Source organism: Cervus elaphus, chromosome 22 (genome assembly GCF_910594005.1).
Source record: "Cervus elaphus chromosome 22, mCerEla1.1, whole genome shotgun sequence".
Classification (NCBI taxonomy): Eukaryota; Metazoa; Chordata; class Mammalia; order Artiodactyla; family Cervidae; genus Cervus; species Cervus elaphus.
In genome coordinates, this window is record NC_057836.1 from 5,174,652 (window position 1) to 5,195,402 (window position 20,751).

Consider the following 20,751-nt stretch of genomic DNA (forward strand, 5'->3'; position numbering starts at 1 on the left):
AACGTTCGCAAGGCCCCATGTGTGCCTGTCTCGGGGCACTCCCTGGAAGATTCTCGAGGATACTGTGGAGGTATCGCTGGCTGCCATCGAGCCCTAGGAGAAGCCCTTATGCGCAGTGAGTTCTCCCCCAAGCCTGACAAGTCAAAGTCAGGCAACGTCGTAGTCACCCCATTGAGCAGAGGAGGAGACTGAGGCTTGGAGAGGGGACTGGCCAGCCTGAGACGGCACAGCTGGTGTAGGGGCTGGATTCCAACCCAGGCAGCATCATGCCAGGTCCCCGGCTCCCAGCACCCGACCAGTCTCCGGAGGCCCGCCCCTCCCCGATCCCAGCAGGGGGGCTCTCATGCACCCCTTCACCAAGGTGAACATGAACCGTGCCCTTCGGTTGCTGCAGGGGGACGCTGGCCACCTGGAGAAGGGGCACCCGCCTTCTGCCGTCAGGGCTGGCCCTGCTCTCAGCAAGGCGCCTGCTGGCTCTGCGTTTCTCCCTCTGTCTGTGCTCCTCTCCCCCATCCTGTCCCTCCTCCTCCGTCCTTGTCTCTGTCTCTCTTTCTCAGGCACGTGTGCACATAACCCCTGCTCGCCTCTTGCTCTGACAGGGTTGCGGATGCCAGCCTGCAGCCTCGGGTCCCTTGCCCCTTTGCTGGCTGTTGTGGCTCAGAAGGAGGCTATAAAGGGCCCAGGGATGGCAGAGCCCAAGCTGGACCAAGGCCCGGGGTCTGGGGGTGACCACCGTGCACAGAACTCCTTCCCCGCGGTGGCTTTCCTGAGTGTTAGCTCTTCTTGTCCCCTGGAGGAGAGGGACTCCTCACCCATTTACAGAGGAAACTGAGGCTCAGGCCAGGAAAGAGACCAGCCCCAGGCCATGTAGTCAGAGAACGCAGTCACCTGGCTGTTAAGTGATGGCCCTGCATACCCTGAACTTTGCAAATAGGGGGAATCATGGTCCCCTCTTGAGGGCCTTGAGACCCCAGTCCCCGAGAGAGTGGCTGTCCCCATGGTGTTCCCTCTCTGCTTGAGCCTGTTTTCCTGGTGACTCAGGATGCGCAGGCCTCCTGACCACCGTCCCTCCACCCTCGGGCCCCAGGGCCCTGCTGTGCCTGTGCCTGAGGCCAGAAGCACGGTCCTTTATCGCCCACTCTGCTGCTCATCCCTTCCCTGCTCTAAGCGGGCCCTGTGTGCTGCTCATGGGTGCTCCTTGGGGCCCCCAGCCCCCGGGAGGCCGCTGGTCTTCCATCACCGGCGGCAAGGAAGTGCAGAGAGGCCCTGATGGCTCAGGTGGTCCTGCGCGTTCCAGGGGTCAGACCTCTGTCCCGGCTCGGGGCCCAGGGCGCCTCGGGCTCCCTCACATTCTTTCTCAGGAGGCAGCAGTGGCCTTCTTGGCCTCTGTCAGATGGTCAAAGCAGGTGGCGCCAGGGGTGGCCAGGGTGAGCCTCTGGGGACCTGTCCGTATCCCCTCCCCACCTCCACGGCGGCACTTCCCGCTCCTCCAAAACTCGGCTCAAAGGCCCCTTCCCAGCTCTGGGCCTTCCCTCCCCTGGTCCTGCAGCTGCAGCCCCTCAGCGCAGCCTCAGGGCCCCAGCTGGTCTTCCTGACTCCCCACCGGGAGTTGCTGACACACCCAGCCCCTGTGAGCTAAGCTGAGTGTGAGCCAACTCCCCCAGAAAATGGGGCTTTTTCATTGACCGGAACACAGCCCAGAACAGTGGCTAGGATTCACCTCCTGCCTCCACCCCTTGCCTCCAGCCTCTGGTGGGTTGTTGCTCCAGGCCAGTGGGTCCCAAACCAAGTCTCTTTGCATCCCCTGCGGGTCTTGCTAAGACTCAGACTGTCACTCCCCCCACCTCTCCACCCCCTGCTTTCTGTCTCAGAATGCGGGGCTCGAGGCGCTGCGTCTGTAACGAGTCCCTAGGGGATGAGGATGTGGCAGGTCAGGGACCACACCTCGAGACCGATGTGCTCAGCCTCAGTTTTCTCCTCTGTACCCGGGAATGCACGAGATCAAGTGAGATGGTGAATTCACCAAAGGCTTCCTTAGTGACCTCTGTGTCCTTAAGACGGTCTTCTTTTTTTCTAAGGCTCAGAAGGGGTTCTGGAGAGCTCCCCTGACTCGGGACCCTTCTCTTGCATTGGTCCTGCCCATCACCACAGAGGAGGGTGCTGTACTTTGAGGAAGGGGCCCGGGATTTCACTAAGCCACCCAAGCCAGCCTCGGCGCCCCAGTACATGAGACCCGCCCACCCACCAGCCAGCACCGCCCCTCTGGGATCCCCACGCCAGCCCCGGGCACTAGGAGCTGTGTGGGCTGGAGTCTAATAACCTCTCAGCAGAGACAGAGCTTTCAGCTAACTGAGGCGCTTCTGCAGAACCGGAGCCTTTGTGGTTGGAGAAATGTATTCAGCCCACGAAGCCCCTTTTGAGCGATACAAATTAGATACAGCAGTCCCTTTTATGAAGATACTAATTAAGCTGGAGACAGCGGGCTCCAGGTTTTTTTCCATTGTTATATTTGTTCAGGCTTTCACTCCTGTTTATCACCATCGGCACGACTAGTAAATACTGTCCTGGGCTTAGACGGCGTCACCAGTGGCTGAACACCGATCTCTGGCCTTGAGTCAGGGGAATGAGGGTCCGAGGCCAGGGAAGCTTTGTCACCGATTGTTGATGGGGTTTTTGATGGTCTTTTATGTGTTGAAAGATGAAGAGGTAGAAATTGTGTTTAAATTCATGGTCTAGGGGGCTGAATTATTTATGATAAGAGCTGGGGCCCCTGAGGCAGCCCCCTGGGGGCTTCTGGTTCTAGGGCGTCAGTTTAGTTGAGACTAAGACACAAGGGGATGCTGCTTTCTCCACAAGCAGGACCTGGTTCTTGCACACCTGTCACTCACTACCCCGGCCAGCCTGGACTTGGTGGCAAGCCCACCACCAAGTCCGCCCAGTGACGGAGGAGTGGAGAGGGTCCTGGACCTTGGATCCAGGCAGGCCTGGATTGGATTCCCCCTCCACCACCTCTAACCGGCTCAGACAGGTCACTTTCGGCCTCTGAGCCTCAGTTTCTCCCCCTGTAAAGTGGGATCCCAGACCTGCCTCTTAAGATGGCCAAGTGGATTAAATCCGATAGAACCGGTGAAGCACATAGTAGGTGCTCAGTTCCTGTTGTTTCTTAACTGGGTTCCTGCTGTATGCAAAAATCTTGGGGAGGATCCCCTTGAGGCTTAGATCAGCCCTGCCTGCAAGGAGCTCCTGGTCTGAGTGACTCAGTATAAGCAGGATGGTAGCCCAGGGGATGACAGGAGCAGGCTTCCTGGAAGAGGGGAGGCTCACACTGGGCCACAGAGGCCTCCTGGCACGGGAAGAGGCAGCAAGACCCTAAAATAGGCCAACCAGGCTCTGCCCACGATCCTCACGGACTGACGGGTGTCTTGGGCCAGCTGGGCCTCGTGAGGGACCCCCACCAAGCCTGGTGCCTCTGTTTTCCAGTCTTGTCCGCGCATTTCCGGGTCTGTGAGCCGTACACGGACCACAAAGGCCGCTACCACTTCGGCTTCCACTGCCCCCGGCTCTCGGACAACAAAACCTTCATCCTCTGCTGTCACCATAACAACACAGTTTTCAAATACTGCTGCAACGAGACAGAGTTCCAGGCGGTGATGCAGGCGAACCTCACGGCCGGCTCCGAGGGCTACATGCACAAGTAAGTACCACGCTGGGGCCCCAGTCCTGCTGCCTTGGGCCCCAGTCAGGCCAGGGTGCTGCCAGAACACCCAGCCTCCCAGCCAGCTGTCGAGTAATCAGTGTGAGGATGGGTGGACTAGAAGGAGTTTATGCAAGTCTTCAGGTGACAGGTTTTCTGGGCTGTTCTGTCCTCTGGACTTTAGCCTTCTCATCTGAGAAATGGGCACACGACATGATACCTACCACTCAGGGCTGATGGGAAAGTGAAATGAGGTCAAGAATGTGGAAGACTTTCGGTGCTTGGAGCTGGAACCCAGGAGACCCAAGTTCCTTTTTCACTCATTATTTGTTCAACAAACATTGGTAGATGTTCCTGACTCAGAAATTATTCCCATGCAGCCCCTTTCCCTAAGGTGATTAGAGCATGTGAGACCAGGGCCCTGATGGACAGGATCTGAATGTAGAGAGAGAGGAGGAGTTTGCTGGTAGAAAAGCAGTGAGAATATGCTAAGTAAAGGCACATGGTATCCAAACAGTACCTACTTATTTATCTTATTACAAATGAGCATATTTCACATTTTAAAGAGCCATTGTGAGCTAGCTGTTTATGTCCTCTGCCTTTACCTATTTAATTTTCGGCCTTTTTCCTGTTTGATCGTAGGAACTCTTTATATATGAAGGAAATGGGATGCATTTCAAATATTTTCTCAGTGTGTCTTTGAGTTTGTGCTGCTTTTTTCTTCATGCTTAGTTTTTAATTATTATACAGTCAAATTGTACCCATATTTTTGTCTTTTATGTCTGGTGGGGTTTATATCATATTGAGACAGGCTTTTCCTACTCTGAGATCATAAAAAAAAAATCCCCCCATGTTTTCTTCTACTTCCTGTATGTTTATTTTCTTGCCTTCAGGTCTTTGATCTGTCAGGAATTTATTTGAATGTAAGGTTTCTTTTTTTTTTTAATTTGCATGCAAGTAGTTCATGTGGATGTTTATTAGGAATCTAGCTTTACTTTTTTCCTAAATGGGTAGACAGTTATCCTAACAGGAATTATTGAATTGTCAGTCTTTTCCTCACTGATGTGAAACGCCAACTTACTGTATACTATAATATACTAAGTGTGAGTGGGTAGATTATGGTGGCTTTCATTGATCTGTTTATGTTTGCTAGTACCTCACTGTGTTAACTACTGTTGCTTTTGACATGTTTTAATGTCTTCTTAGTCTATTCCCCCAGATTTTTTGTCATATAAACTTTATAATTAGCTTTTCTAGTCTCTCTGCCAAAAAAAAAAATCTAGTTAGTATTTTTTTATGGAGATTGTGTTGGATTTATAGATTAATTCAAGGAGAATGGACTTTTCATGATGTTGAATATCCCTTTCCAAGAATACAGGGTGCCTTTCCATTTGTTCAGTTTTTCTTTCATAGTGTTTTAGAGTTTTCTTCATATAGATATTGTACATATCTTTTCATTTATTTGTATTTATTTCTTTTCATGCTGCTATTTTATAACAAGGTCTTTTTATCTACTGGTAGCTCAGCTGGTAAAGAATCCGCCTGCAGTGCAGGAGAACTGAGTTCAATCCCCCTGGAGGAGGGAACAGCTACCCACTCCAGTATTCTGGCCGGGAGAATTCTATGGACTGGATAGTCCATGGGGCCACAAAGAGTAGGACACAACTAAGTCACTTTCACTTTCTTCTACTAAATCTTCTGACCAACTCTTGTTTAAATGCTAAAACCTAATGATTTCTAAATATAAATTTTTTTACTCAGCCTCCTTACTGAAATTTGTATTTGTAATACTTTTTCAGTTGACCCTCTTACATGTCCAATTATGCTGTTTGCAAATAGTGATGATTTCATCTCCTTCTTTCCAATTTTTGTGCCTCACTCCTTTTTCTTGTCCAATCATGTTGGCTAGTACCTCTAAAACCATCTTTAGCATTGTCAGGCAGTCTGATCTCCCTCCTGACTTTAATGGGAATGTTTCAGATATTTGCCCAGTAAGGCTGAGGATGACTCCTGGGGTAGATATATTTTTTTCATGGTAAGAAAAAAAATCTACTTGGAAAGAGTGGGTTTGTTGAGTGACTCCTGGGGGATCAGTATCACCCCTGGGAGGGGTGGTGGTGGGGAAGTTCTGAGCCTCAGTCTCTGATGTTGGGGCTTGGATGTTTTGCCACCATGCCATGCTCACTTGGGGAAAGCTGCCTCTTCCCTCTGATCAGGCAGGAGATGCAAATTCCTTGACTGTCATCTAAATCTCTCCTCCTCCCACCAAGGCCAGCTCCCCAGCCTGCCTTCCTCAGATGCATGGGTGCTTCCCTTGAATATCTTGCCATCTGCTCAGACCTTAGAATAATTCTGTGTGAAGTAGTTCAGCAAGCCTCTTCTATCACGAGGGCTGGAATCAAGCCTGGAACTTGACCCAAGCCTTTTTATAAGACCAACGACTAATTTCCTAAGCCAGGAGGGCGGTGCCAGGACTGAGGTTAGGACCCCAAAGTGTTGCAGTTGCCGGCTGAAAGCCAGACAGAAGATAGAGGCTTGGCAGGGTGGCCAGACTTCTCCAAGGCTCTGACGACTGGCGTCTGGGATCCTCGTTTTGAACCCACAGGTTTCTGTGGTCTGCATGTTCACACAGGATGCACATGGAATTCTCCACCATCTCAGCACGGTGGGTCCCGGCTGCGGATAATAAAGTGTCGAACCACAAAACAAAGCCCTTCCCTGGGGAAGCATGGCCACATTGAGGACGTTTAGCTTGGTTTTTATTCTGGAACCTCAGCAAGCATTTTTGGAGCAGGCAGCATGGGGCCGGCTCTTTGTCAACCTTCTGAAGTCACCTGGAAGTCCACCCTTATTCCCCTTGACGTGCAGGAAGCTGAGGCGTGGAGAGGCTGGATAACTTGCCTGACTGAGGGAGCCAGTGGGGGTGGAGCCTAGAGCTGACCTGGATCTAGAGTTGCTTTAGTAAATCTGAGACTTCCGTCGATGGCGATCCCCAGAGCAGGGACCCCGTCACCACCCTGTGGACACGTGGGCCTCATCCTCCTTTTGGGGGTCGTTCTGTGCACTGTGAGACACTGGCCACCCCTCACTGAGGCGGGGAGCACCCCCTCCCCACTGATGGGCTGTGATCCCCAACCGCGTCTCCTGATAACGCGGAGCACAGGAGGCAGGACTCTCCTGGTTGAGGGCACCGCTCTGGAGGAATGCCTCCTCGTCACTCCACCGAGCTTCCTGTCACCTCCCTTCCCACAGATGTGGAGAGAAGCCCAGAAGAGCTGGGCTGCACTCCTCAGCCAGGGTGTTCAGCTCTCCTGGGCCTCACGAGGGAGGCGTGGTGCTTGGTCTCCCGCATCCAAAAGTGCAGGAGGAGGTGGGAGTCACACAGTCCAGAGGAAGGAGCATTTCTGGGCAGAGTTTCCTGCAGCCTGAGTATGAAATGCCAGGCGAAGAGTGCGGAGAGGCAGCAGGGGCTGGCATGGTGGGTGGGGGGCCCCTGGGTTGGGCAGAGGGGGTGGTGTTTGGGCTTCCTCTTGAGGGAAGCGCGGGGCCCTGAGGGCTTCATGTTGAGTTTGTACTCATGGATGGTGCGGGGACAAGGACCTAGGACATTGCAGAAGCCGTGATGGTGACCTGGACAAGACGGGGGCCCCGCAGAGGGAAGGGGCCGGGGTCACCCAGTAGACAGTCGATCAGAGCTCAGATAAGAGGCCTTGGCGGGACTCCTGCTTAGCCGTCTGAGCTGAGACCCTTGGGGAGAAGGCCTGAGCCCAGGGAGCTGGACCAGGGCCTTGTGTCCAGCCAGAGCTTGTGTCAGAGAGGACTGGAAGATGGGCCAGTGGGAGTGGGAGGATAGGTCAGCAGTGAACGGGGTGGGACAGGCCTGCCTGGCCAAGAGGTCCTCAGTGCTCCAGGTGTGTGAGGGGAGCCGGGTAAAGTCTGCCTTTAGGACCGTCCTGCCCTTTGGGGCTCTGATCCCTCTGGGCAGGACACCTGTGTTGTCTCGTTAGTCCTCACAGCTACTCTGAGAGGAAGGAAAAAGGGTCTGGGCCCAGGCTGATCAAGTCACCTGTTGCAGCCACAGTTGAGGCCAAGGGATGCCAGGGTCCTTGTTCCACCAGTGGGCTCTGCCACCCCTGGGTGCTTCTAGAAAACCAGGGCTTGTCTGATGCTGGGGAGTGTGCCAGACCTCAGCCTGGAGGCCAGATGAAGGTTAATACCCATCCAGATGGACCAGTGCAGCTGTGACCCCCATTAGGGCTTTATGAAGATGCAAGGGCCACCTGACACACGCCCGCCCCACCCAGTGAATCAGCCGGGAAGTGGGGCTGGTGGCAGGCAAAAGGAGGGTGCTTCTGATGACTTATTTACTTGTGTTTTTTTGGAGGAACAGAACGGTCTGTTTTGGTTCTGGCTGCCTGGCAGAAAAGCAGGCAGAGCAAGGCAAGCAACCTCGCCAAGCCCACCACCTCAGGGAGATGCCACTTCTAGCCACTCGGGCAGCGGCCCCGGTGTTCAGGAGTGTGTGCACACCCTCCCATGCCAGGTTCTGGGCAGGGCACTAGCAGCAGTGATCACCCAGGGCCCTGAACAAGCAACAGCGGCATCTGTTCAGGGCGTGGGGTGGGACGGGGCATGTGCAGTCAGTGATCAGTGCTCTCTGAGGGCAGAGGTCGTCCCTCTGGCAGCCGGTCATGGACTGGAGTCCTTGTGCAGCGCATGGGTATTCCTTCACGAGGCAGATGGGCTGCTAGAGGAGGGAGCCTGGGACAGGAATTCTCAGAAGACAGCAGAATCCTCAAGGCCTCACCATGGGAAGTGATGGGTTGTCAGTTTTCCCTTGGCTGCAGTGAAACCTCTTTCCTCCAAAAGCTTTCCTTTCCCCAAACCCAGAGGTGCTCCAGCCATGCAGACACGATGGCCTCAGGCACATACCTCCTCCATCCTCACCCGGGACTGCCCATGGGTGGTGATGGGACCACCACCTGGCCTCAGCTGGCTGACATACCTGCTCCTGTCTGGGAAGGTATTCAGTGAGATTTCTCCATCAGAGAAGGCTTGGTTTATTGCTTGAAAAGCACCAAAAGAATTTGAAAGAGTAAATATCCTGAAAGATACTGAAAAATTGGTATCTATGGTTTCGGCTGGCTTCTTATCTTGCTTCATAAAACAGCCTCTGTTTTATCTTCTGACCTTTATAACACACACACACACACACACACACACACATGCTCAACAAAGGCCTCTGCATCTGGATGAAATTAATTTCCAGATTGCATTTTTAAATTAAATTTTAAAAAAACAGAATGCTCACAGCCAGCCAACCATGGAGAGGCCAGGGAGCTGCCTGGGGACAGTGTCCGTGACCCAGGTTTCTCTGCCAGCTGCCACCTCTAGGGTGGCCTCCCTTGCAGGTAAGAGGGAGTCAGCACGGGTGGCACCTCCTTCCCGTGCCCCTCTCCTTTCTCTGAACTGGAGGGGGGCCGTGAGACCACGCTGTCACCCCAGTGCCCCAGGCCGGTTAGACTGAGCTGACTGCGGAGGCCTGTAGCCCAGCAGCGCCTGCGCTTGCCATGGCGATGACATGATGAGATGCAGGATGCTGTTGCGGGGGAGGTTGGACCCTGTCCTCAGTTCCCGTTGGAGGGTGAGCCAGGACTCGTGGGCCAAGCGGATGCGGGGAATTCCTGCCTGGACATCTGTCTTAGACTCGACCTTGGGATTTCCCCCCAGTTCCGCACACTCTGAGGTCACATGGCCCTGTGTCTAAATCCCAGCACGGCCCCTCCCCAGCTGTGCAGGCTTTGGCGATGACTTTGCCTCTCTGGGCCTCATTTCCTCATCTGTAAAATGGGGAGACTGACTCCTAACTCACAGTATTGTTGCAAAGATTCAGAAACACAGGGCGTGGTGATTGCTAGTATTACTATTAACTACTAGAGAATATGGGCTTCCCAGGTGGCGCTAGCAGCAAAGAACCTGCCTTAGCCAGTGCAGGAGATGCGGAGACAAGGGTTCGAGCCCTGGATTGGGAAGATCCCCTGGAGGAGAGAGTGACAACCTGGAGAATCCCATGGAGAGGGGAGCCTGGCAGGCTACAGTCCATAGAGTCTCAGAGACCGACAGGCGTGAAGCGACTTAGCACGCATGCGCATGCACGCACTAGAGAATATGTATAGAGAAGGTGAAATCTAGTGAAGAGGTTGATGAATATCAAGGCTGCCATTGTCACAGCTTGCTATGAGGGCTCAATATGTGTTAGCGTAAGGAATGTCTGAAGCAGCCCCAGGCTGAGCGCTGGGCACACAAAGATAAGTTAGACCCTGACCTTAGCCTCAAGGAGATCTGATCTCAGGAAGCAAATAGTCCTACAAGACAGCAAAGACAGCAGAGTGTGTTCTGGGAAACCCAGTGGTCTGGGGGGCCCAAGGAGAGGGATCGGACTTAGCACAGGACATCAAGGAAGACTTCTTGAAGGAGGTGATAGCTGCAGGAAGAAGACAGGGAGGTGGGGCCGGCTGCATTCACAGGAGGTAGGGGGCAAGTCCCAGGCAGAGAAGCAGCGTGGATACAAGCCTGAGGGGAGCTTGTCTGCCCAGAGAACGTGGGTGGCACCTGCCCAACTTAGGCAGTGTGGTACAGCGGTTAGGGATGTGCGCTCTGGAGCTGGACGGCTGGGCTTAAATCCTGGTTCTGCCGTTTCATGGCTGTGAGATCTCAGACACTCTTTTAATTCCTCTGAGCCTCCATTTGCATCTCTGGGCTGAGGATGACGGCAGCAGGGGTTCCTCCCTTGTGCGCCGTGAGGGTCGGGCGGGCTAGGATGTGTAACGTGTTCAGAGTGATGCCCACCAGCTGCTGATTTGATTGCTGCTGTTTCCTAGCCCTGGTGGTTTAGGCCTAGCCGTGGTCCCGCTCCCAGCCCCCGCGGGCGTCGTGGACTCCCTCTCTGTGGGGCAGCATCTGCCCACAGCTGGCCCTACCTCTTCCTCCCACCCCCCTCCCCAGCCCCCGCGGCTGCTGCCATGGGAACCACCCAGGAAGAGCCTGGCACTTTGAGCAACCCTGTGGGGGCTCCAGGGGATGGTGCAGAGGGGTGCTGGGGAAAGCGTGGGTGCCGGGGGCTGGAGCCAGGTCCTCCCCACGTCCACGCGGACTCCTGTCTCAGCTTGCCGGACCACACTGCCAGCCCCTGCTTCCTGGCAGCAATGCACATCCACATGTCTCCAGGCGGAGCTGGCTTCCCCTTGAAATCAGGCAGCTGGGGGGTGTGGTGGGGAAGACTGCCGCTCAGCCTTTCACACCTTAGCAAGAACAAGCCCCTGGGACAGCTGCAGGCCTCAGGGAGGTGGTGGCTGGAGGTGGGACCACGGAAGGATCCAAGGCGCTCTGATGCAGAGTTGTGGGGTTACTCATTCCTCAAGCAGCCCGGAAGCCCCAGGCACCTGCCCGTGCCTGCTGCCTGCGCGGTGCTCAGGACACACAGCGCCTCCCCTCGAGGAGCCCCCCCACCCCACGTGTGGGGAGAGAAGGCGTTCCAGGCCGAGGGCGCACATGCGTGTGTGTGTGTGTGTGAGTGTGTGAGTGTGTGAGTGTGTGAGTGAAAGTCAGCACCGGGGCCCAGCCCGGGGAGGGACTGGAGGGCTCGGAGGGGAGCAGCCCCCATCTCACTGCAGGGGCCGAGGCTGAGCACGGGTGAACCAAGAGGGAAAGATCCAGAATCTGGAAGCCGAGACTGGGAGGAGCTCCACTCCGCCTCCTCCAGAACCAGAGACACACCCGTGTCCTCCCAGGCCTCACAGCAAAGCCAGGCCAAGAAGAGGCCAGAACTGGGCCTCTGGGCTCCAGGAGCATGCTCCCCAGCCTCAGACAGCATCTAGGGGGCCCTGCTATGGGGGACTCAGGACACCCAGGGAGCCTGTCTGCTGGGAGCCGGGGTGCGTCTCTCCCCGTGGAATGTGGGGCAGCGGGGCTGGACGCCGGCTCTGCCTCCTGGGAGTGCCTCCTCTCCGCCACCCGCCTGCACACGCCCACCTGCACAGATGCCCGCAGCAGGCAGCAGATGGAGGAGGCATTTGAGTGATTAATAAGTCGGTCCCTTTAAACAGCCGCAGTCCCGGGCGGGCGCTGTTTGGAGCTCAGCCACCCCAGCTGCCATGGTGAGGCCAGGAAGCAGCCTCCCCCACCACCTGGGCACCCGGGGGAGACTCAGACCCTGGCCTGGGTGGGAGGAAACACGTGGACCCGGCTAGCATGGCCCTGGGTGGTGGGCGAGGGTCTGAAGGGCACTCAGGCCAGAGGGAAGGCCTGACCCAGCTGGGTAGAAGGAGCAGTGTGTCCGGGAGCCTTCCTGGGGGAGGCAATCTCCAAGAGGCCATGGTTGGAGTCAAGCAGGGGAGGAAGAAAGGGGCTGGGGGCATTGAAAGGGTTGGCTGGGTTTTAGAAGGTACAGCCCCTGTGAAGGCCCAGTATCCCCGCAAGCTCCTCGAGGGTAGAGAAACTGTGGCAGGAAGCCAGCGCCCCTTCACAGAAGGGCATCTATGGCTCAGAACCCCCATCACCTCTGCTTCTGGAGGACAGACTAGACCTCAGAGTGGAAGTGCCGGGTGAAGAATAAGAGAACTGATGTCAGGGGCCCTGAGACCCCTGGCTGTGCAGTCTGGGGTGCCTGATGGGGAGCACTGAGTCCGGGAGTGGCCGCAGGGTGGGCTGGAAAGGCACGTGGCTGGTGGGGCAGATGGACCAGTGTCTGCTGCATGGGGTGGGGTGAGGGCAGCTGAGCCCACGCCCTGATTCCTGGGCTTCTGAGAGAGGGGGAGGGGGGTGCGATGGAGCAGGCTGGGGCGGAGCTGGCCCCGGGGTGGGGATGCCTGGCTGGATTCCACTTCGAACAGGGTACTCGGTGGCCACAGGGTGCTCGGTGGCCCCAGGCGGATGCTGCGAGGCAGGAGCTTGGGTCAGTGCATCCAAAGCCAATGGACTTGCTGCATTTGCCCTGGGCTCGGAAAGATGGGAAGAGCTGGAGGGGGAGGGAGGGGGTGGTGAGAGAGGGCTGCTGAGAGCCTCCTAGGTGGTGGGAACAGCTTCAGCAAGGGCTAGGAGGGTGGGCAAGCGGGGGCCACCTGCAGGAGACAGCTGGCCAGTCTGGGCGTAACACCCAAACTGGGTAAGAGAAGGAGGGTGAAAGTAGGGGCTCCCACACCATGAGAGCCCCAGAAGTCCAGCTGAGAATTCCTTCCAGAGGCTCTAACAGTGTGGGGCTCCCCCACCGGGGTTTCTACCCAAGGAGGTGGGGTCTTGGAGGGGGTGCTTGGGTGGGACAGGGCCCAGGGCAGTGGGATCTGGGAGGCAGCCAGCAGGGCAGGCAGGTGGAGGAGAGGCAGTGGCGGGGGGTGGGCATGAGAAGAGGGAGCCAAGATTCCTTGTCCCCCGAGAGGGGCCCACCACCCTCTCTGAGACCCCCGAAGCAGCCTCCGTACCACGTCTTCTAATCGACTCCGTGGCTTAGCTGCAGCGCCCCGCGGGGTGGTGGTCCTGGCGTCTCTCAGCCTCTCTCTGTTTGTCCGCAGCAACTACACCGCCTTGCTGGGTGTGTGGATCTACGGCTTTTTCGTGTTGATGCTGCTGGTTCTGGATCTTTTGTATTACTCGGCGATGAACTACGACATCTGCAAGGTTTACCTGGCGCGGTGGGGCATCCACGGACGGTGGATGAAACAGGACCCCCGGCGGTGGGGGAACCCTGCCCGGGCCCCCCGGCCAGGGCAGCCGGCCCCGCAGCCCCAGCCTCCCCCGGGCCCCCTGCCGCAAGCCCCCCAGGCCGTACACACGCTGCGGAGAGACAGCCACAGCCCGCCGCTGATGACCTTCCAGAGCTCGTCCGCCTGGTGAGTGGCCACCATCACTTGTCTTTGGCGAGCTTGGAAAATGCCAGATCGTTATTGCTGCTGGGTCTGGCTCGTCGATTACTGGACTATTTGCTTATTCACCAAGAAAAGTTTGAAGTGGCTTCTGGTAATAACGTACCTATATGGAAAGGTTGAAATGGAGCTTAGGAACAAAGCATGCAAGTTTGTTTTACTCAGATTCTGGTGTCAGAGCTGTTGGCGCTGAGCATGAAATGGAGTTGCAAGTTTCCTGGCTGCCAAGGCAAAAGGGGAAATTGGATGATGGCTTTCCTGGCTGCCAAGGCAAAAGGGGAAATTGGATGATGGCTTTCCTGGCTGCCAAGGCAAAAGGGGAAATTGGATGGCTTTCCAAGTTTTCACAGTCTGGTCAGAGGACACAAATTGATCTGCTAGGGACTGAGGGAGAAGCTTTTTTTCCAGCATCAAGTTTGATAATAAGCATATTACTGGGTTCCATCGTGCATGTATGCTGAGTCACAGAAAGGCATCTGAGGGTGATGCAGTCAGGCTGCTCAGTGATGGCTCAGGGGAAGGGAAGAAAGTCGGCAAGGGACGTGGGATCTTGGTTGGCTTTATAGGGTGGCTACCCCAGCAGACCCCCCATTATCCTGCCCCAGGAGCACGTTCATGGTCACTGCAATTCTCACATCTATTTGTCTCCAGTCTGGTGGGGGATGGGGAATAACCTAAGCTGGGGGTCCCTGGGCAGTGCAGGGCTGGAGGGAAAGGGGAGGGGATGTGTGTGCATTTTGGAGCAGGACCCCACTGTGTGGCCGGCCAGCACCAACGAGAGGCACCAGCCCCTGGAGGAGCCAGGCTGAGCAGAGATGCTCAAGTTCAGGGTCAGGTGTGGGGCTCAGGTACTCTGCGGGGGCAGAGCTGCAGCCATGGGCATACAGGGCATGGGGTATGTCATCCCAGGACATAACAGGACTGAGTCAACCTGGAAGATCCCAGTGCAGAAACTTACAACACGGTGATCCCTGCCAAGTCCATGAGCTTGACAGGCAACCCAGCCTCAGGTCTGCCAGTTACCAGCTCTGTAACTTTAGGCAAGCCCCTTCACCCTCTTAACCTGCCCATCCTTGTGAAGGAGCAGAGTGTAAGGACGTACACTGCCCATCTCCACCTCCCGCCACCCCAGGGTTGTCCTGAGGATCAAACAAAATGCCTGGCGCATAGTAGGTGCTCAGTGAACCGTTGCCGCTTCTTTGTCGGAGACGCAGCCCAGCTACTTCATGATCATTTAAGTAGCTAACAGATTGTGACCTTTTCAATAATGGATGACTTAAATAATTAATAAGATACACTTAAATCAGCTTGTGCTTATTGATCAAGTAATTGCCCCATCTGTCACAGAGGAGACAAAGAGGCAGGCTTGCTCAGCTCAGTTGGACAAATGTGGGCTGGGTGGGTCCTCTGGGCAGGGTACCCGAGCCAGGCTCATGGTGATGTGGAGGTGATGGGTGGAGAAGGGGCTGCTCTTCACTTTGAGGAGCGGGGAGGGGACGCACAAGCCCACCCAAAGCTACAGACCATGAAACAGCTGTTGGCTCAACCCCAAAGGTGGGGTTTCCTGAATTGTGGGTCTCTCACTGCAGACCCACATGGGGTGTTTGTCAAAATAAATGCCTGGGTCTCAGCCAGAGCCTCCTGATCAGAAATCTCTGGAGGTGATGCCTGCAGGCATGACAGTTTGAGAACCACTGGAAAATGTCATTCCCAGGAGCCAAGTGTTCTGAGAGCTGAGAATCTACTGTGTAGATGAAGGTACTTCTGCCCCATCCCTCCATCCCTCCCCGTAAACTTGACAAGACCATGATGTGAGCCCGTCCTTCCGAGGAGAGGCCATTCTGCCTGCAGGCAACCCACTCCAGTATCCTTGCCTGGAGAGTCCCACGGACAGAGGGCCCTGACAGGTTACAGTCCACAGGGTCACAGAGAGTCGGGCGTGACTGAAGTGACTTAGCACGCACACACGCTCTACAGGACCTGGGATGGCTTCCCTGCATAAGGGACCGTAAGGGACTGCGTTGGTCCATTTCTGAGTTGCTGCATCTGGTCCTAACAGTACTTAGTCTCTCCCTGGCTGTTAACCCTTGCCTGTCTCCAAGGTCTCCCCCTTTCCACATGGTACACATCATGTGCCTCCTGTGTGCCAGGCGCTGTTCCGTGCAATCCAGATAAGGTTTGAGGCAACCGGCCGTGGAGGGGAAAGAGCGTGCAAGCTTTAGGGGGTGGTCCATGATGTCTGAGTTCACAGCAACTGTATGAGAGGCTGAGGTCACGGCCCACAGGGTCTGCTGTCTGCAGGGGGAGATGTTCCATTTTGGAGCTCAGGGCCTCTGTGTGCCCTCCTGGGTCACAGAGTCAGACTCAGAACCGAGTTTCCATCACTACGTGAGCCTTCCTTCGAGAACAAGCATCAGGAACCTGCAAAGACTTAACGGGGGGTAGGGGGTCCCCGGGGTGCTGCCCGCCTCCCATTCTGCCCTCCACACTCTGTGTGACCTTGGACCGGGGCTTCCCGCTTGGGCTGGTGGTTTGCCAGCCGAGGGGAGGAGGGATGGACTTGGAGAGCGGAGCAGACCTTCGTGTTGCTGGGCCTCCTTGGTTCAAGGAGTGGGCACCCTTGGCTCCAGCAACGTCTACTGAGGGCTTGCTGTGTTCTGAGCACTGTTCGCCTCCTTTCATCCTCACCAGGATCCTGTGGTCTAAGTGCCCACGACACGGGCACCCATCCCAAGGTCTCCAGTCAGCAGGGTGAGTGTGTGATGGGGGCGGCGGGCAGGTGAGCAGTCTGGCTCCAGCCCCCACCCTCGTGCCGCTGGCCGGCGGCTCCCCACCCTCTGGGCCGCCAGGAATCCCTGCCCCCTCCCGGTGTGGACCTGTCTCGGTTTGGCTAAAGTTCCCAAACAGCCCCTTCCCTCCCTGACTCTGTGCGGGAGCTGGGGATGCAGACGCAAGCAGGGCAAACGAAGGCCAAGTTGAGAGCAGCCATCCCGGCAGGGAGGATACAGCCGGGAGGAGGGCGCAGCCGCGCTGCGGGGCTGAGCTGGCCGAGGTCTAACGAGCAGCGGTGGGTGGGGGCCGGGCAGGGGAGGGCTGTGGCATGCTCAGGGCTGCTGTCAGCCCGGGGGTCGGGGGTGGCTGGAGAGCGGGGCGGGGTGCTGTCATCAGTGTTTCTCTCAGAACAAGAGCCCGAGCCTGGGCCGCTTTACTCCGAATTGTCACCTGCGTCTTCCAAACACCCACGTTCCAGCCGTTGTGAGTGCTTCCCCGGGGCATCGCGGAGACGCGTCTCCTCAAGCACGGAGCCCGTCAGCTGCTCCCTCAGTCTGTCTCGTTCTCTCTCTTTCGACGTTCACCTCCAGAACTCTTCGTGGCCTCTCTCTCTCCCTTCCCGCTTCCCAGTCCTGTACTACATGGGTGATCCCAGCTTCTCCAGCTCCTGGAGGCACCTCCATTCCTGGCCCACAGCCCAGCTTCTCCCCACACGGGAAGCAGGACCAGGGGTTTTCCTCTTGCAAGAGGGGCCGGGGAGGAAGGGGGTCTTCTTTGGTTCCCGGAGTCTCCATCATGAGGTGCATCCCTCTTCTGGGGGCCTCACATGCCCGATCTGGCCCTTATTTGGGGATGGAGGACTCTGGAGTCAAGATCCAGCTCTGGACACTTCCAGGGGAGACTGAGGCAGGAGGCTTATCATAGGCACGCTGGAGGGGAGGCCCAAGGGGGCTGCCGATGCCCGGTCCGGTGGCTGGGAGGAGGGCTGGGCCTGGACGCCCAGCAGTGGACTGAGTTGATCCTCGGTGTCCCAGCCGAGTCCTGTGTGGGGCAGGGCTCCGTGAATGCTCAGAAACCCACGGAGGAGGCCGTGGGCGCTACCCCCCACCCTCCTGCAGACGGCTAGCAGGCATCGACTCCGTGTCAGGTGATCAGGACACAGAGACACAGACGGGAACCAGATCTGAGACAGGAGAAAGAAGGAAGTAGCCACTGCTGAGTGCTGACCGCGTCCCAGACGCCCGTCACTGGCTCCATCAGTGGGGTTGGCACCTGTCAATCATAAAGCCATCATCCTTCGTAAGTGGATTATGTTAGTGTCATCATCTCTGTTGGCGTTGCTAGAAGCAGCTCATCTCTTGGGGCAGGAGTCAGATGGCTCGGATTCAAGGCCCACCTGTGCCACATGTGGGCTCTGCGACCTCAGGCAGGCCGCTCCACTGGCCAGTGACTCGGCGTCCCCGCGTAAATGCCAGGCAGGGGTCATAATCACCCTGAGAAGTAGACGGGCCGATCCTGGTACAGGACTCAGCCTGGTGCCTGATCCCCAAGTGCTGGTGATTCTCGAGGTCATTTCACATTTGGGTAAATAAACACAGTATGGGTCCTGCCCTGCCAGGATTGACAGGGAGGGCAGAAGCAGTCTTCACCCCGAATGGGCCAGCCACACGCCACTTGTCTTGTAGGGGTGTTGAGCCCCATTTTCAGATGCAGAAGCTGGGGGGTGGGGGGCCAGAAGGAGTTCGTTGACCTGCCCAGGTCAGCCAGGAAAGGGGATACTGAGCAGGCCGCAGCCCAGGGCCAGTGGCCTCTCTGCTGGGGGCTCACAGAGCCTCTAGAGGGATGGCCTCTTCCGCAGGAGCAGGGAGGAGCCTCTTCATCAGAAAGTCCTCCAGCCGTGCGCGGGCTGAAGTGGCCCCAGGTCGCCCCTTAAAAAGCAGTTTCAGAGGCTGAGCATCAGGGGCCGCACATCTCAGAGCATCACGTGCCTCTGAGGTCCCGGCGGACGCACACTGCCTCCATCTCCTTCACCGGAAATGCCGTATCCTCACCGCCTGTTTCACCTCTCAGGATGGTCTTGGGGCAGCCAAGGCCACCTCTCATCACCGTTGTCCAGAGCAGGGACCCCACGGCCCCTGAGTTGTGGAGCTTTTGGCCTGGATCGGGATTGGGGACAGTCCGAGGGGATCAAGGGCAGCTGCCTTCGGTTCATTTCAGGAAGAAGCCTGCTTTCCCTTCATTTACAAGATAGCAACCTCATACTGCAACGTCTCCTGCTGAGATCCCCTGCAGGCTCTCCCCTGGCTCATTTCCTTCTGAAAAGTGGTGACACGGTGCCCCGATATTTGCTCATCACGTACCCCTGGAGAAGGAACTCCAGTGTCCTCGCCTGGAGAATCCCATGAACAGAGGGGCCTGGTGGGCTGCAGTCCACGGGGTCGCCAAGAGTCAGGCACGAGCAGGTGACTCACACCTCTCCCTTGTGCACGTGGCACGCTGTTTTTCTTCAGTGTTATCCCCCTGCTGCTGTATCGCCGTATTCCTGTGAGTCTTTGTCACTGGGGATCGCGGCCAGATGCTCCTGGCTTTGAATCCTAGCTTGACTCCTCTGGACCTGTCTGAGCCTCGTTTTCCTCATCTGTAAAATGGGGACAATCGCAGCCTGACCTCACAGTGAGGTCTTGGGACCCGATGATGTTCTGACTGCCCTCCAGGATCCCCGCCCCGCCCCACAGTCTCTGCCTGGTTCCCTCCGGTTCATCCCACCTCCCCATCCCCCCCAGGTAAGGGGCTTCAGCTCCTATTCTGGCCCCCAAGACCCTCCCCAGCCTACCTCACTCTCTCTAAAGCCTCAGGCTCTGCCCTCTTCTCTCTAAGACACAGGGGAGCAAGTTGAACCCTGGAAACCTTGGTGACACCTGCTGTTTAGACCCACCCCTATCATTATTTCCCTGATAACTTCTGCCCTGAGAACTGAGCTGTGTAGCTTTTTCATCCCCTTTTACAGATGAGCAAACACAGGCCCAGAGAGGCTAAGTGACCTGCAGCCACACTAGTAAGTCCACGGACCTCAGCCAGGGTCTCTCTAGTCCAAAGTCTCCCAGAACAAAGTCCAGTCATGAGCCAACCGCCGCAACCCCTGTCGATCTCACAGCCTCCTTCTGCCTCCCACCTCCCTCACCTAGAACCCACCCAGCCCATTGCAGAACTCATCCTTGCCTCCCCTGTGGGGTCCCTGGATTTCGCCCGACTCCGGAGCCGCCCCCCACCCTGGGAAGAGTGCAACCATTGCTTTCTTCCCGGCTCTGCGACCAGAGTCTCTGGTGTGTGGTTTCTGCAGGGATACCAGCCAACGGCGAGAAATTCCAGAAAATTAGGAGACAAAGGGAGAGGACGAGATATCCTCTTTCCTTGGCGTCACATCAGACACCAAGGAGGCCTCCGTGACTGGGATTCAGAAGGCAGTGGATTCAGAGTCAGGCTGGAGTTTCAGTGCTCGGGGCTTCCAGCTGGGTCAGGACACTCTGGCCCTGTCCGCTCTGATCCCGTCCTTCCTGGCTGGGCCCTGCCTTCCCCCTACCCAGCCTGGTTGACACGGGAAACCACCCTCTGCCAGCTCTCCCGGTTTTCATCTGTTCGCATGGCTGTTGGTGAAAGTCCAGGAGAGTGTTTGCTCATCAGCGTGGCTTGATGACTGGGAGGGGGGATACCTGAGGGAGGGGGGTGGTGGTGACGGAAAGCCCAGCCCGGAGGCCTCACTTGCTGTGTGTCCTCGGATGCGTTGCTGGCCCTCTCTGAGTCTCCGTACATGCTCTGAACAGTGATGACGAGAGGTGAAGGCGGGCACACGGAAGGGCCCAACCCAGAGCTCGGCACACAGTAGGACTGCAGGGAGCACGGATGCCATTCCTAGGGAGCACTCCCTCTCCCCTCAGCAGCTGGCCTGTCCCTCCTTACCCTGGGGAGGGCAGAGAACCGGACTTCTCCGTGGAGAAAATCAGCGTGGGGGTGGGGGCTAAGAGGGAACACTCGGGTCTGGTGCTGGGGAGCGAATGTAAAATAAAAGGAGTGCAGGTGTAGAGGGCGCTGCTCCAGCGCGCATGTCGGGCGCCCCGTGTTCCTGCCCCAACCCCGCTAGAACGTAAGAGTGAGTGAGGGTTTTGTCTGCCTGATTCCGTGCCTCACTCCTAGCTCTCAAATAAATCCTCATCTTAAGGACAAGAAAACCAAGGCACAGAGAGTTTAAGTAATTGGTCCAAGGTCACCTAGCTGGTCATCGCAGACTCAGCGTTTGAACCCAGGCCATCTGCTCCAGGCTGTCAGGGCCAGGTCTCCAGCCTGGTCCCTTTGTCCAGGGAGCTGGATGGG

General features: G+C 56.7%; 1 protein-coding gene across 3 annotated transcripts in view; it reads left to right on the top strand.

The window, feature by feature from the left end:
* Positions 1 to 20,751, top strand: part of SHISAL1 (shisa like 1) — a 139,987-nt gene that overhangs the window by 90,859 nt on the left and 28,377 nt on the right. For all 3 annotated transcript variants that reach the window (XM_043881952.1, XM_043881950.1, XM_043881951.1), the window contains exons 3-4: positions 3,481 to 3,694; positions 13,261 to 13,578. In XM_043881952.1, the coding sequence (XP_043737887.1) occupies positions 3,481 to 3,694; positions 13,261 to 13,578 (532 nt within the window). The remainder of the gene's footprint in view (positions 1 to 3,480; positions 3,695 to 13,260; positions 13,579 to 20,751) is intronic.